A 17,224-nucleotide genomic window follows, 5' to 3' on the forward strand; every position below is an offset into this window, starting at 1 on the left:
GGGGAGGGGATGCAAAAACTCAGTAATCTTTTAATGCAATCTTTTAAAAAATCGAAATTAATGCCAAAAATCCATAATAAAATATTCAAATTTAATTTAATTTATTTATTTTGGGACGGAGTCTTGCTCTGTCTCAGCTCCCTGCAACCTCCGCCTCCTGGATCCAAGCGACTCTCCTGCCTCAGCCTCCCGAGTAGCTGGGATCACAGGCGTCCACGACCACACCTGCCCGGCTATTTTTCGTGTTTTTAGTAGAGACGAGGTTTCGCCATGTTGGCCAGGCTGGTTTCGAACTCCTGACCTCAGGTGATCCACCTGCCTTGGCCTCCTAAAGTGCTGGGATTACAGGCGTGAGCCACCGCGCCCGGCCCAGAATATTCAAATTTTAAATAAAGACAGGACCAGTAACAATGTACCCTGTGGAGCCATTTTAAGAGTCTGAGGCGAAAGGAAAAAATAGGACTGAATTTTTTCATTACTTTTGACTTTTTTTAGAGACTGCATTAAAATATTATTTATCTTGATTGCTATTTTGGCAGCCTCTGAAATCCTGTGCTCATGACAAATGCCTCACTGGCCTCACCCTAGTCGCGGCCCGACCCTGCTAACGGTATTTCTAGAAGATGGGCAGAGGACAAGCCAAACCCCGGGAGGGACCACGCGGCCTGGGAAACAGTTCGGCAAGGAGGCCGGGCCCCTGTCCCGCCTCTGAGGGCGGAGGACTCGGCCTGCACCGGACCCAAGCGAGGGGCAGTCTGGCCTCTGCTGGCAGAAGCAGCGCTTCCAAGTATTTTCATATGGTGACTTTGCAGAGCTGCGCGGTCCAGACGAGGGTTTCAGGCTGCAAAGCGGGAAAGTCTTGGGGGCCGCTCTGCGCTCCAAGACAGACGCCCACAATCTCTTCTACGTCGTGCAACATTCAAGTAGGCGGCCTCCTTCCCGCGCTTTCGCGCCCACACGCTGGGCCAATCACAGTGCCGCACTTTTCATACTGCCCGACAGGCGGTGGGCGGGCCGCTGGTGACTGTTACCCAGCAGGCGCCGCGGCTGCTCTGGTGGCGCCACTGGCTCGGAGGCGGCTGCGGAGAGCGGGGCGCTGGCTCGTGGAGGCGGCAGCGGCGGCGGCTATCTAGCGGATCCGAGGTGCGACGGACAGAGACGCGGGGCGGCAGGTCGGGCGGCGAAGCCGGCGAGGGCGAGGCCATGGGCTTGAGCGGTTGGGGTTGGCGAACCCCGCGTGTGGCCGGTCCCGGCGGCGAGGCCCGTCCCGCTGAAGCACGCGGGGACTCCGAACGGCGGTGTAGGCGAGGCCAGCGAGGCGGGCGGGGGACTGGCGCGTTCCTTGGGCGGCACTGGAGTTCTGGCGCCCTCATAGCGGGCGCCGACACCGCAAAAGTCGTTCTCGAACGAAGTGGCGGGGCCGGTCTCCCAAACTTGGTGATGTCCCCGGGGAAAGCTAGAAATTCGCACATATGCTTATTCTTGCCATGGAGACTGTTGGAGCCTCTGCTGCGGGGCGGGGCGGGGACTCTAGCGAGAGGGGGACGTGAAGTTCGTTCCGTTCTCAGGCGTGTGTGCCCCTGACCCACGCGTAGGACGCCCTGGAGGACGGCGCCAGCTCCTGACCTAGTGTGAGGTGCCCGGACGGTTTCCCTAAGAAGCGCGTATTTAAGATGAGATCTGAAGTTGAGCGTGAATTCAAGGTGGGGTAGCGGGTGGGCAGGCGAGAGAACGCACAGGGCCTGACTTTTTGCATTTTTTTAGTAGAGACGGGGTTTCACCATGTTAGCCGGGATGGTCTCGATCTCCTGACCTCGTGATCATCCCGCCTCAGCCTTCCAGAGTGCTGGGATTACAGGCGTGAGCCACCGCGCCCGGCCAGGGCCTGACTTTTTAAGGAAATGGAAAGGAGGGTGTATCTGGAAGACACCAAGTGCCAAGGCTAACACAGAGCCCGGACGGTTGTAGGGTTTTACAGGACTTATTCAGATTTTTATCTGTCTGAAAACAGTGACAGTCCGTTGCTGAGTTTTAAGCAGGAGCGTAACTGATTCGGTAAACATTTTAGAAAGATTATTCTGGCCAGATGTGAGGTGATTGCCTGCATAGCTGTGAGAGTCAGGAGTTAAAATTGACAAGACCTCAGGGATAAGGGAGGTGTCAAGGGCGAGTCCTGTGATTTCTGGCGATACCATTCCCTGGAGTTTGGTGCGCTGGAGGAAATAGTTTGGTAAGTGAGAACTCAAAGAAAATAATAAAAATGGGCATGTACCTAGGAGTGGAATTGCTGGATCATGTGGTTGTCTTGTGTTTAACTTTCTGAGGAAGTGCCAGACTTCTCCAGAGTGGCTGCACCATGTTACATTCCCATCGGCAATGGATGAGGGTTCTGATTTCTCCATGACCTGCTCAACACTGTTATTGTTATTGTTATTGTCATCCTAGTGGGTGTGAAGTGATATCTTTTGGTTTTGATTTGCATTTCCTTCATGACTCTTGATAAATTGAGCATATTTTCATGTGTTTATTGGCCATTTGTATATCCTCTTTGTCAAGTCATTTGCTCATTCTTAATATTGGGTTGTTTGCCTTTTTATTGTTCATTTGTAAGAGTTTTTTCTATATTCTAGATAATAGACCTCTATCGCATACATGATCTGCAAGTGCTTCCGTTTTACTAAAATTTTCTCTTTGGCAAACGTTTTTAACTTTGGGTGTCTTCATATTTAAGAATGAAGCTTGCAGCACACTGCAGATTTCATTAAATGCAGATTTGAGTGTAGAATCGGATGTGAATGAGAATCCAGCTTGAGATAGTGTTGCTCTTCTCACCAATTTTTTGAAAATATGTTTTTAATTTAAAATTTTACTTAAGTAATGAATGTATTTTCTATGAATAAATTAATAAATATTTGAAAATGTTGCTTTAATTTCTAATATGGTAAGTATTGATGGATATTACCGAAATAAAAAAAATACTCCTTGGGACTCTCAATCCTTTTTTTTTTTTTTTTTTTTTTGAGGCGGAGTTTCACTCTTGTTTCCCAGGCTCGAGTGCAATGGCATGATCTCGGCTCACTGCAACCTCCGCCTCCCAGGTTCAAGTGATTCTCCTGGCTCAGCCTCCTGAGTAGCTGGGATTACAGGCACCCACTACCACGCCCACTCTATTTTTAGTAGAGACGGGTTTTCACCGTGTTGGCCAGGCTAGTCTCAAACTCCTGACCTCAAGTAATCCACCCACCTCGGCCTCCCAAAGTGTTGGGATTACAGGTGTGAGCTACTGCGCCCAGCCGGGGTTCTCAATACTTTTTAAGAATATGAAGAGCGGGCTGGGTGCAGTGGTTTATGCCTGTAATCCCAAAACTTTGAAAGGCTGAGGTAGGTGGATCCCTTGGGCTAGGGGACCATCCTGGGCAGCATGGTGAAGCCCTGTCTCTACAAAAAAGTTATCCAGGCATGGTGGTGCATGCCTATAGTTCAGCCATTTGGGAGGCTGAGGTGGGAGGATCACCTGAACCCAGGGACGTTGAGACTGCTGTGAGCTGTGTTGCCACCATAGCACTCCAGCCTCCAGCCTGGGCAACAGCGTGAGACCCTGACTTAAATATATACACACAATATTTTGAACAATCAAATGTATCAAATATATATGTGTTTGAATTATCTTGGCCCGCTGCAACCTCCATCTCCTGGGCTCAAGTGATCCTCCCACTTCAGCTTCCCAAGTAGCTGGGAACACAGGCTCACACCACCATGCCCAACTAATTTCTTGTATTTTTGTTAGAAACAGGGGTTTCACCATGTTGCCTAGGCTGGTCTGGAACTCCTGAGCTCAAGTGAGCCACCTGCCTCGGCCTCCTAAAGTGCTGGGATTACAGTTGTGAGCCACCGCACCTGGCCAGACCAGTTCATTTTTATACATAATAACTCTAGTTATCTTATAATCTAAGAAGAAGGAATGACTCTTAACTTGGAGCCATTCCATATTTGTCCTCTTAAATTGGGATGCTCTATGCCCTTCTCTGCTTCTTCTTAGCCTGGCTAGCCCCTACTTGACCATCATTTACTTTTTTGATAAGTTTTTCCTTACCTTTATTAATGCAACCATGCTATACAATTATTGTCTACTTAACTGTCTTATTTAACCCCAATTGTCTTATTTAACTTTGTGAATCCCAAAGTAGGTACAAGTTATATTTTTCTTGGTCAGAATTTTAGTTTTTAATTGCTTTTTTTCCTTTTTTCTAGCAAGGATTTGAACATAAAATTAATTGCTTTTTAAAAACAACTAGCAGTTTGAAAAACTCCAAATATATTTTTGAGCATGTTACATTTTATCCTTTCAGTCAAAATCAATACTAAATGAGTCCTACCCCCAATGGCTAACTCTTACTCATCATTCAGATCTGAGGTTAAGTAACTCTCACTAATTAGACTAGGTTAAGTCTTGTATGTTTCCCATACCACCTTGTGTTTCTCAAAATATCCAGATTGTAGGAATTACTTAGGGCAGGGGTTCCCAACCCCCAGCCTGAGCTCTGCTTCCTGTCAGATCAGCAGCAGCATTAGATTCTCATAGGAACTCAAACCCTGTTGTGAACTGTGCATGTGAGGGATCTAGGTTTCGTGCTACCTATGAGAATCTAACTAATGCCTGATGATCTGAGGTGGAACAGTTTCAGCTCAAAGCCACTACCCTACCTCCAATCCTCTGGTCTGTGGAAAAATTATCTTCCACAAAACCGGTGTCTGGTACCAAAAAGGTTGTGGACTGTTGTCCTCGAGTATTGTTTCTGGGCCCCAAATTAGGCTGTTGAATCTATATTTTTAATGAGCGCCCCCAAGTGATTCTTATATCAGGTAAGTTTGGGAAAACGTACTCTAAATTTATAGAAGATTTATGTGCATCCATCCCCCTTTTGGAAATTGTATGCCTGTTGTGCTTCATAGAGCCAGTGACTGATCACCTCTCTGTCCTCAACACTTAACATATAACTTAGAAAACAGGCTCAGTCATTACTGAATAATATATTAAAGAGTGATTCTCCAAAGAAAGGTATTCATCCCTGAAACTGGAAATGTAATTGCTTGGTAATAGGGTGGACATGTATTTAACACCATTAGAAATTGCCCGGTTTCCAAATGGTTTTAACAAATTGTATTCCCTCAAGCAATGTATAAGAATTCTAGTTTGTCCACATCCTCACCAATATCTGGTGTTAGCACTCTTTTAAAAGCCATTTTGGCCAGGTGCACTGGCTCATGCCTGTAATCCCAGCACTTTGGGAGGCCGAGGCGGGTGGATCACTTGAGGTCAGGAGTTCAAGACCAACCTGGCCAACATGGTGAAACCCCATCTGTACTAAAAATACAAAAATTAGCTGTGTGTGGTGGTGTGCACCTGTAGTGCCAGCTACAAAGGAGGCTGAGGCAGGAGAATCACTTTGACCTGGGAGGTAGGGTTGCAGTGAGCCAAGATCACACCACTGCACTCCAGCCTGGGCGACGGAGCGAGACACACACACACACACAGTCTCTCTGTCTCTGGGTGACAGAGTGAGACACACACACACACACACATACTCTCTCTCTCTCACACACACACACACACAAATTTTAAGCCATTCTAATGAATGTGAAGTGGTACCGTGGTTGTTTAAATTTGCATTTCCCTGATGACTAATGATGTTGAGCATGTTTTCATACCTATAAGCAATTTAAAAAATCTATTTGTACAAGTTATTTATGTAATCTGAATAAGCGTCTTCTTTTGGATATATGGATTGTGAATACTTTATTCCGGTCTTTGGCTTGTGTTTCCATTTTTTAAGTAATGTCTTTTGATGAGGAAAAGTTTCTTAATTTTGCTGAATCCCAATCAACAACTTTTAAATTAACACCTTTTGTGTTCTAAGAAATCTTTGCCTATTCCAAAGTCATGAATATATTGTTGTGTTTTGAGAAACATTATAAATTTGGTTTTCACATTTAAAAATATGATTCATCTCACTTTTATTGTGGTGTGAGGTGTGGGTCCAGGCAATTTTTCCCTCTAGGTAAAAATCTAGATAGTAGAAATATACTTGTGCCAGTACCATTTATTGAATATGCCTTAGACCTTTTTTTTTTTTCTTTTTTTTTTGAGACAGAGTCTTGCTTTGTCACCCAGGCTGGGGTACAGTCGCGCAATCTCAGCTGACTGCAACCTCTGGGGTTCTGCCTCAGCCTCCCAAGTAGGTGGGACTACAAGCGTGTGCCACCATGCCCAGCTAATTTTTGTATTTTTAGTAGAGACAGGGTTTCACCATGTTGGCCAGGCTGGTCTCAAACTCCTGACCTCAGGCGATCCACCCTCCTCGGCCTCCCAAAGAGCTGGGATTATAGGCGTGCGCCACCACGCCTGACCAATACCACATTTTCTTTACCTGGTCTACTACTGATGGGCACCTGGGTTGATTCTATGTCTTTGCTATTGTGAATAGCACAGTGATGAATGTACAAGTGCATGTGTCTTTTTGGTTGAATGATTTATTTTCCTGTGAGTATATACCTAGTAATGGGGTTGCTGGGTCAAATGGTAGCTCTGTTTTAAGTTGAGAAATCTCCAGAATGTTTTCCACAGTAGTTGGACTAATTTACATTCCCACCAACAGTTCCCCTTTCTCCACAGCCTTGCCAGCATCTGTTGTTTTTTGACTTCTTGATAATAGCCATTCTGGCTGGTGTGAGATGGTATTAATTACATTGTGGTTTTGATTTGCATTTCTCTGATGATTAGTGATGCTGAACATTTTTTATATTTGTTAGCTGCTCATGTTTTCTCTTGAGACGTGTCTGTTTATGTCCTTTGCCCATTTTTTAATAAAGTTGTTTGTTTTTCACTTGTTGATTTGTTTCAATTCCCTATAGATTCTGGATATTAGGCCAGAATCTATAGGTAGCAGATGCATAGTTTGCAAATATCTTCCCCCATTCTATAGGTTGTCTGTTTACTCTGTTGATAGTGTCTTTTGCTGTGCATAAGCTCTTTAGTTTAATTAGGTGCCACTTGTCTTTTTTTTTTTCTGCAATTGTTTTTGCGGACTTACACATTCTTTGCCAAGGCAAACCGACAGCCAACATTATACTGAATGGGCAGAAGCTCGACCTATTCCTCCTGAGAACTGGAACAAGACAAGGATGCTCACTTTCACCACTCTTATTCATTGTAATACTGGAAGTCCTCGCCAGAGCAATCGAGCAAGAGAAAGAAATAAAAGGCATCCAAATAGGAAGAGAGGAAGTCAAACTGTCTCTGCAGACTATATGATTCTATACCTAGAAAACCCCATAGTCTCTGCCTAAAAGCTCCTAGATCTGATAAACACCTTCTGCAAAGTTTCAGGATATATCAATGTATAAAAACCAGTAGCATTTATATACGCCAACAATGACAAGGCTGAGAGTGAAATCAAGAACATAATACCACTTACAATAGTCACAAAGAAAATGAAATGCCTAGGAATACAGCTTACCAGGGAGGTGAAAGATCTCTACAAGGAGTACTGTAAAGCACTGCTGAAAGAAATCAGACAACACAAATAAATGGAAAAACATTCCATGCTCATGAATAAAAAGAATACATATTGTAAAAATGGCCATACTCCCCAAATCAATCTACAGATTCAACACTATTCCTATGAAACTACCAATATTATTTTTCACACAATTAGAAAAAACTATTCTAAATTCATATGGAACCAAGAAAGAGCCTGAATAGCCAAAGCAATGGAAGAAGGACTCCCTTATTCAATAAATGGTGCTGGAATAACTGTCTAGTCATTAGTCATATGCAGAAGATTGGAGATAGACCTCTATCTTTCACCATATACAAAAATTAACTGAAAATGAATCAAAGATTTAAATGTAAGACCTCGAGGCCAGGTGCAGTGGCTCAGGCCTGTAACCCTAGCACTTTGTGAGGCCAAGGCGGGAGGATTGCTTGGGCCCAGGAGTTTGAGACCCGCCTGGACAACATAGGGAGACCCTGTCTCTACAGAAAATTTTAAAATTAGCCAGGCATGGTGTTGTACACCTGTAGTCCCAGCTACTCAAGGGGGTAGGTGGGGGAGTGCTAAGGTGGGAGGATCACTTGAGCCTGGGAGGTCAAGGCTGCAGTGAGCTCTGATGGCACCACTTTACTCCAGCCTGGGTGACAGAACAAGACCCTGTCTCAAAAAAATTAAAACAACAACAACAACAAAAGAGTAAGACCATAAACTATAAAAATCTTAGAAGACAACCTAGGAAATACTCTTCTTGACATCAGCCTTATTTATTTCTTCTTGTATTCATTTTGGAAGGTGGTTTTCAAGGAAGTTTGTCCACCTGAGTTGTAGAATTTGGCAGATAAAGTTGTTTATTATATCCTCCGTAATTTTAATGGCTGTAGATCCCATAATAATGTTCCTTTACTATTCATGACATTGGTATTTTGTGTTGTCTCTTTTTCTTAGATAAGTCTAAGAAAGGGATAAGAAGGGTTATAAATTTTGTCAGTCTTTTTAAAGAAACAATTTCTGGTTCTATTAACTTTTATCTATTCATCTATTTTGTTTACTTCTCCTCTTTTATTATTTCCATCCTACTTTCTTTGGGCTTAATATTCCTGCTTTTTCTAGTTTCTTAAAATAGAACCTATATGAGAAAACTGTTATATGACACAGTGTAGGACTGTGATTTCTGAGAGAAAGGAAACACCCAGCGTGAGTCCTATGATGATAGCCTGGCTTCCTGCCTGGAAGCACATTGCAGACCATGGAAAAAGAACAAGGACTTCAAGCAAAGCAGAGGTCTCCCTGAGTTGAGACAGAGATTGGAGTTCAGAAAGGCTAAGGCGTTAGAAATTGCAGGACAGTGTTCCTGAGAGAAGGGAGATATATAAAAGAAAAGCTCCAGAAATCTGCAGGGGGACTCCCCCTTGAGACTTGTCAAACACTAATATGTGTATTTGTAGTTACAGACTGATGAAGTTATCCCATGCCTTGACCTTAATGTATATTTCTTCTACCCAGAGCATTCTGCTCAGAAGTTGCCCACCTGGCAAGGAGTTTTGAAAATGGGTGGGGGGGTGGTGCGGGGAGTTTAGTAAGTCCCACTGTCACTGCCACAATATCTACTTTTTAATATTTCTCAATTTTATGAGATTGTTATCTTTTTCATAAGTTCTCCAAAACTGCATATTTTCATTTATAAGTAGCTAAACGTATCATTTTAATAGTTTGTCTTTAAATCAAGAGATTTCACTTCTGTCATGTAAGAACTTCATTTAAGTTTTTAATAATAAGGATAATGACAGGCTAAGTAATTCAGGCCTCTTATTCACTGAAGGCAATTTAAACACCTAGGGAAAAAAAAATTTGAGATGGAATCTCGCTCTGTTGCCCAGGATGGAGTGCAGTGGTGCAATCTTGGCTCACTGCAACCTCTACCTCCCAGGTTCAAGTGATTCTCCTGCCTCAGCCTCCCTAGTAGCTGAGATTACAGGCACCTGCCACCACACCTGGCTAATTTTTTATATTTTTAGTAGAGACGGAGTTTCACCATGTTGGCCAGGCTGGTCTCAAACTCCTGACTTTAAGTGATCTGCCACCTTGGCTTCCCAAAGTGCTGAGATTACAGGCCTGAGCCACTGCACCCAGTCCTGGAAAAATATTTTTTAAAATCTTCTCAAAAGCATCTGAGAACTAGTCAGATAAGAAGTTACCAGGTCACAACTTGCAAAAGAATGGGAACCTTAAGAAGTAAGCCTAGCATTACAAACAACTTTTGCCCTGAAAATATTTGCAAATTTAGAAGAAATGATTTGAGAGGATAGGCTGTGCTTTTGACAGCCTTAGGGCAGTAAGAGGACAAAAGTCAGAGTCTTTCGGGTGATCAGAGGTGAGACCCAAGGAATAGATTATTTGGCTTGGGATCCAATGTGCTTAGGTTCCCAGAGGGCTGTGCCTTACAATTAAAGTAAACCAGCCCTTCCTCAGACTATACTTTTCTAGGTAGCCTAGAACATCTCAAATTTCAGTTAGAGTAAAGAGATTCCAGATTACTAATTCCCTATGGCACCTAGAAGTAGCAAACAAGTTCTCTCTGAGGGACAATAACATCATTTTTAGGTTCAAATTATTTATATATACAACTTATCAAATATAGTTCTAGAACATAATTAAAACATCACCAGACATCCAAAATGACAAGACATAATGAGTCAGAAAACAATAATAGACAATACAAACAGATCCACAGAGATTCCAGTTACTGGAGTTACTAAATACAGACTGCAAAATAACTATATTTACTGTCTTTCAGGAGAAAACAGCCAATGTTAAAAGTTTTACTACAAATCATACATTAAAAATGGCATTACAGGGCCTAGTGCAGTGGCTCAGGCCTGTAATCCTAGCACTTTGGGAGGCTGAGGCGGGCGGATCACTTGAGACCAGGAGTTCGAGACCAGCCAGAGATGGCAAAATCCCATCTCTACAAAAAAATACAAAGATTAGCTGGGCATGGTGGCTTGCACCTGTAGTCCTAGCTACTAGGGAAGCTGAGGTGAGAGGATCACTTGAGCCTGGGAGGTCAAGACTGCAGTGAGCCATGATTGCCCCACTGCACTCCAGCCTGGGTGACAGAGCAAGGCCCTGTCCCCTCACCCTCTCCCCCCAAAAAAAGCATAACAGAAAAAAAAAAAAAACTAGGTAAAAATTCTAGAACTAAAAATTTCAGGTAAATTAGGAACTCAGTGGATGGGTTTCACATCAAAATTAGTTAGAACTATAGAAAGAATTTGTGAAATGGAAGGTTAAACTATCCAGACTGAAGCATGGGGAGACAAAAGGATGGAAAAATACAGAAGCAAGGTAAGAGATGTGACAGATACAGTGAAAAGGTCTAACATAAGTTCAACTGGAGTCTTATAAAGGAAACTACTTCTAGAAATCCCCAGTATTTTATAAACATTTTCCATATTATAAATAAAGATCTACCTCTTTTGTTTTTATAAGCTGCATGATAGGTATTCCATTATATTAAAACGCTATACTTTTTGATGCAATCCCCTTGGCTGTTTTAAAATTTGTTACTAAAAAATAATTCTTCAGTGAACATAATTGTGCATATCATCAAACATATATGCCAGCTTTCTTCCATAGGAATAGTCCTAGAAAAAGCATTTCTAGGTCAAGGAATATGTACCCAACATTGTCAAATCATCTTTCAGAAGGTTGGAAGAATTTCAATTCTCATTATATATGAATGTCCATTTCATGACCCTTAATAATACAATGTATGATCAGCCCCTACCAATTTGATAATCAAGAATCCATCCATTTTAATTTACATTTTTGACAGTAACTAGTCTATATATTTTTTTAATATAGTTGACTCTTTCAAGTCTTATGAATTGTCCAAACATAACTTTCATATACTTTTCTTTTGGTATATTACTAGTTTGCAGGAGTACTTTATGCATTAGGTCTATTACCTCTTTGTTTGCAATAATTTTCCTGAGTTTATCATTTTGTTTAATCTTTTTCTTGGTTCTAATTATTTTTTAAACTTTTTTCTTGACCCCCCGACTGTCTCCTTTCTTTGTTTCCCTTTACAGCAAAAAATTTGAATGAAATGTGTATACTCAGTGTCTCTAGTTCTTTGTTTTACTTGTAAGTCTACTCCAGACAGGCATCTTTCAATATTCCATGTCTGCATCTATTGGTCTTTCTCCTACCACACATATTGCTCCTTCTCACTCTCCTTTGTTGGTTCCTCTTTATCTCTTCAACCTTTTTCAACTTTGGAATGCCTCAGTGCCTAATTCTTGAGTCTCTTCTCTGCCTGTTTCTATATTCAAGCAGTAGGTAATTACATTCAAGTTCATAGATTTAAATCTGTATTCTGATGATTCCCGAATTTGTATCACTAACTAGGTCAGTGCTATTCAGTAGCACCACAATACAAGCAGTATATGTGATTTTAAATTTTCTAGTAGCCACATACAGTGGCTCATGCCTGTAATCCCAGCTACTCAGGAGGCTGAAGTGGGAGGATCACTTTAACCCAGGAGTTCGGGGCTGCAGTGAGCTGTGATTGTGCCACTGCACTCCAGCCTGGGTAGAAGAGCAAACCCCTTCTCTTTAAACAAAACAAAATAAAAAAACCTTTTTGACTGAAGAATAAATCAAAAATGGCAAACCTTCATGATAATATTCCAGCCCCTTTATTATTTTTTAAAAAGGCAGAAAGAGGTGAAATTATTTTTTAATTTATTTTATTTAACACAGTATATAAAAAATATTTCAACATGTAATCAAATAAAATGTTAATGATATGTGTTTTTCATACTAAGTCTATGAAATCTGGTATGTGTTTTACACCTACAGAACATCTCAATTCAGATTAACCAGATTTCAAGTGTTTAATAGCCATGTGTGGCTGCTGGTCAATGCAGCTCTAGGTAATTTTGCTGATCTCCAGACCTTTATATCTCCATTTGAATGTCAAATAGATATCTCACAATTAACCTGTTTCTCTTACAATATGCATTCATTTTAACAAAAACAAATCCTCTTGGTTTGAACCTCAGTAGAGCCAGTATCTAATCACTTTTTATCTCCTCTGTTGCAGTCACTGTGGTCCCAGCTATCACATCCTGACTGGCTAGGTATCTGCATGGTTCTTTTCTTCTCTTTCAGTCATTTTTCCAAGTCTCACCTTATCAGAGAAGTATTCCTTTGTTACTGGCCAGGTCCAGGTCTGTTATGCCTATGCACAGTAAATCAATCACTGTAACACAAATTTTGCAAAACAGAAAAGATTTATTTGCAAGGGCATTGAGCAAGGAGGAGGGAGGGAGAAGAGCTCTCGAGTCTGCCTCCCTGAAGAAGATAAGGCTTAGGGATATTTATGGGTTAGGGAAGTAGAGTGGTCTAAGGCATGGGGAAAGGTAATTGGCACGGAGGAAAAAGGAAGTAACAGGTTTATTCTGCACAAACCTAGCCAGAGTTCATGGCATTTCATAGGATGCTTAGGAGGACCTGAGGGTGGCATTTTTGGCCCTCCAGCATCAAAAGGCCACCTCTCGGGCATTTGCATTGGCCCAGTTGAAGGGTCTGTGGTCTCAACCAGTTTGAATTGGACAGGAGCTGGCCCAAGTTTGAGAAACCGAAGCAACCATTACTGTGGTGACCTTTGAACATTGTCTATAAAGTGGCCAGGGAAGGTTAAGTTTGAATGTCACGCCCTTCAGCTGCTGCAGCCTTCAACTTCCAAAGAAAAGGAAAAAAATGACAAGACGCAAGCTACCAAAGGCAAGCAGGGCAGGCAGACCTGATCAAATTAACCCCTCAGTTTCACCTGGACTACCTTATTTAAAGTATAAACCTCTCCTCCTCACATACAAATACATATCCACAAAAATCAGTATTCCCTTATCCCTTCGATGCTTTATTTCTTGTGTTAATTTTTAAAGAATTACTGTTTCTTTTTTTTCCCCTTAATACTAGGTTTCCAGTTGCCCAGACAGGAGTGCAGTGGCATGATCATAGCTCACTGAGCCTCAACCTCCCAGGCTCAAGCGATCGTCTCACCCCAACCTCCTGAGTAGCTGGGACTACAGGGGCAAGCCACCATGCCTGGCTAATTTTTAAATTTTTTGTAGAGTCGGGGTTTTGCCATGTTACCCAGGCTGGTCCCAAACTTCCTGGGCTCAAGTAATCTGCCCACCTTGGCCTCCAAAAGTGCTAGTGTTACAGGCATGAGCCACCGTGCCCAGCTACCATTTCTCTTTGCTCCATGGTTTGATAGGAATTGATATAAGATGTATCTTTGATGGCCTTTTCATTTTTTTCATGGTTGATAATGCTGTTCACCTGCTTCTGAGTCTTTAAAAAAAAAAAAACTTTTCCTAGAAAATTGCCTATTTTTGTTAAATTTTAAAATTATCCTTCAGTGGCATACATGGCATTCTCAATTTTTAAAAGTACCTCTTTATTGCTTGCTAAAATGCTCCTTTTCTCAATGCTCATTTTTGTTTCAGTCTTCTCTTAACGAGATTTGTCTTGTCTTTTATCTACTTTTTCTTTGGAGTCTCGCGCTGTCACCCAGGCTGGAGTGCATTAGTGCAATCTCAGCTCACTGCAACCTCCATCTGCCGGGTTCAAGTAATTCTCGTGCCTCAGCCTCCCAAGTAGTTGGGACTACAGGCACATGCCACCACACCCAGCTAATTGTTTGTATTTTTAGTAGAGACAAGGTCTCACCACGTTACCCAGCCTAGTCTCAAACTCCTGAGCTCATGCAATCCACCCACCTCAGCCTCCCAGAGTGCTAGGATTACAGGTGTGAGCCACTGCGCCCAGCCTGTTATTTACCTACTTTTATTAGTCTTTTAAAAGAATAGCTCTCCATTTTAGTTACCATTTTTACTATTTTTAAAGTGATCACTTCTGTTTTTGTCTTAACTAATTACATTTTAAACTTTTTTGGCTTATTTTTAGTTCTTTCCTAGATTCTTGAGAGTTGACTGTTTAATTCATTTATTTCTAGCTTTATTTAATAATAAGCATCTAAAGCTGTGACTTCTTTTGGATGTAACTTTGACCATGTCCCGTAGATTTTGGTAGTCTGTATTCTTATTGTCATTAATTTATTTTAATTATCAAAGTCCACATAGCTTACTAAGTGGCAAAGTCAGGATTCAAGGCTGTCTCCATGACATGAGATCTGCTTTTTAATATCTTCTCCTTGTAGAACAGAGACAGTACATTTAGATGATTTTTTTCAGGATCAGTGATTGAAATAATTCAGAGTTAAAACAAAATGAATTCCTTTTTTTTCCCCAAATTCATCAGGAACCTTCGTAACACTTGATTACCAGAATTCTGCTGTAGATACCTCAGCTTTTAGGGGTATGGACAGTGACAATAAGTAGGGGACAGAGGCTCAAAATGATTTTGTGAGTTGGCTGGACTTCCTTCTGCTTGTCGCCTCTGGGATCATTTCATGTGTCCATTGGGATATTCTACCAGTAATTAGCTTGGGCTGCTTCATGTGGCAGCTGGGTTCAGAGTCATTATATGGATATCCCGATTACCCTGAGTTGATTTTATGAATGTACCAAATTCTTGCATGTACCCCCAAAATATGTACATCTAATATGTATTAATAAAAAGTCATCATTATTACCTTTTTAAAACAGTTTTTTTGAGTTATATTTTACTCATTTCAGTGATTTTTAGTAACCTTATCAAGTGTTGCAACCATCCCATCATAAACCCGTCTTAGAACATTTTTATCCCCCATGCCCATTTATAGCTAATCTCTCTTCCCATCTCCCACAACCTATCCCAGGCAGCTACTAATATACTTTCTCTATATACATTTTCTTGCTTTGGACGTTTTACTTAAATGGAATTATGCAATAGGTGATCTTTTTTATCTAGCTTCTTTCATTCAGCAAGTTTTTGATATTAACCCATGAGGTAACATATATCAATAGTTTATTTCTTTCTGTTGCTGAAAGATTTTCCATTGTATGGATTTGCCAAGTCATTGGTTTTTAGTAAGTGTACAAATTGTCTTGGAAACTTTTTATCTAGGTTCGACATAAATGGGGTGATATTATGGTCTTTAAGACTCTATTTTTTAGATTTAAACTTCTTTTAGTGACCTAACGCATTGGTTTTTTAAAAAATGTTCCTTGGAAATTTTAAAAGAACATATGTTTCTGTCCTTTATGTAGTTGTCAATTTATGCTTTTTAAGTATAATAATAGTTCAATATTTATACCTTTTCTAGATTATATATCTTTGAATGATGCAGGCCACTGCAGTGGTGGAGACAGCATCTGGTAAAGGCTACCACAGTAATGGAGGCAACCTCCAAAAAGGTAAGGGTCTAGTCCACTTACCCTTATTCTTGGTGGGGAAGGGTGTTGAATGTATTGTGCCAGACAGTTTGCCCTTCAGGTTGCTGCTTTTTAACTCTTCCTCCCTCGAAGGTGGTAAGACTCAGTATATTTTTAACTTGCCAAATTGACTCAGGTGATTTTTGGTGGATCAGGACAGTCTAGGCAGGACCTTTCTTTAGGAAAGGGAAAGTGAGCAGGAAGAAAGGATTTCTGTCCAGCCAGCCTTTCAAGAACTGCTGACAGGTATAACTGCCTTCAGGGTGATAATCAGAAAGTGAGCAGGTTGACTTCTGCTGCCCAAGTTGTATATGTTTTCTTCTTCCCATAAATCTGAAATGTATTTTTCCTGGGTCATGGCAGAAAGAAAATAAGAAATAGCAAGAGTCTAAAAAGCAAGATGACTAAACTTTATGTGCTTATGACTGTATGTAGCTTAAACTATTAAGATATATATATTCTAGATTAAAACAAAAACTCTACATTGTTCGTGAGACATATTTAAAACAGAAAAGAAAGGTTTAGGATAAAAGGATGGACAAGTTAAACAAATTAACTTAAAAATTTGGGGTGATAGTAGTAAAGAGCATAATCAATGCAGAAAGCATTGTAAGACGATTAAGAGGGTCATTTTAAAGTGATAAAGTTATACAATGAAGATGTCAGTCATGAACACTAATGGAATAAACAGTATACTTTGTATTCATACATTAAATGTTGGAAATCTAGGGAAAGGCTGCTGGAGATTGGACATGATAATGGTTCTCTATCTCAGTAAATCCCAATAGGATATTTTATGCAATTCAAAATGGTCCCCCAAAAATAAACTTAAAAAAATCTATTGAAGAGAAGGTAAAATAAATTTTAAAATACAGGAAAAAACTTACCAGATATAAAAATAACCTGTGATACTATAATAATTAAAACAGTAATACAGTCATACAAAAAGATAATAGGTTAATGGAGTGGAATAAATAGAAATAAATTCTTAGAAAATCATGAAACAGAAACAGGAAGACTTCAGAATATGATAAAGATGTTGTTTCAGCTCAGAAGGAAAACAATGGATTATTTGGCAAATGGTATTAGGACAATTGACCATCCATTTTGGAAGAAAGTTAAGTTAGAGTTCTACCTTATGCTAAAGAGGAAAATAATACTCTGTGTAGTGTAAAAAGACTAAGTGTTAACCCCCACCCCCCCACACACACACAATTAGAATAAATTATAGGAGAATATTTTTATAATTACTTGGTAGAGAAGACCAAAGACACAAAACCTAGA

The 17,224-nt window shown here is 40.8% G+C and overlaps 1 protein-coding gene across 1 annotated transcript in view; it reads left to right on the top strand.

The window, feature by feature from the left end:
* The first annotated feature begins 1,022 nt into the window (after window positions 1-1,022).
* The window catches only part of RBM44 (RNA binding motif protein 44), a 44,011-nt gene continuing 27,809 nt past the window's right edge, over window positions 1,023-17,224 (top strand). Inside the window, exons 1-2 of the mRNA XM_055109265.1 lie at window positions 1,023-1,143; window positions 15,832-15,922. Of these exons, the coding sequence (XP_054965240.1) occupies window positions 15,847-15,922 (76 nt within the window). The 5' untranslated portion in view covers window positions 1,023-1,143; window positions 15,832-15,846. The remainder of the gene's footprint in view (window positions 1,144-15,831; window positions 15,923-17,224) is intronic.

This window comes from Pan paniscus, chromosome 13 (genome assembly GCF_029289425.2).
Source record: "Pan paniscus chromosome 13, NHGRI_mPanPan1-v2.0_pri, whole genome shotgun sequence".
Lineage (NCBI taxonomy): Eukaryota > Metazoa > Chordata > Mammalia > Primates > Hominidae > Pan > Pan paniscus.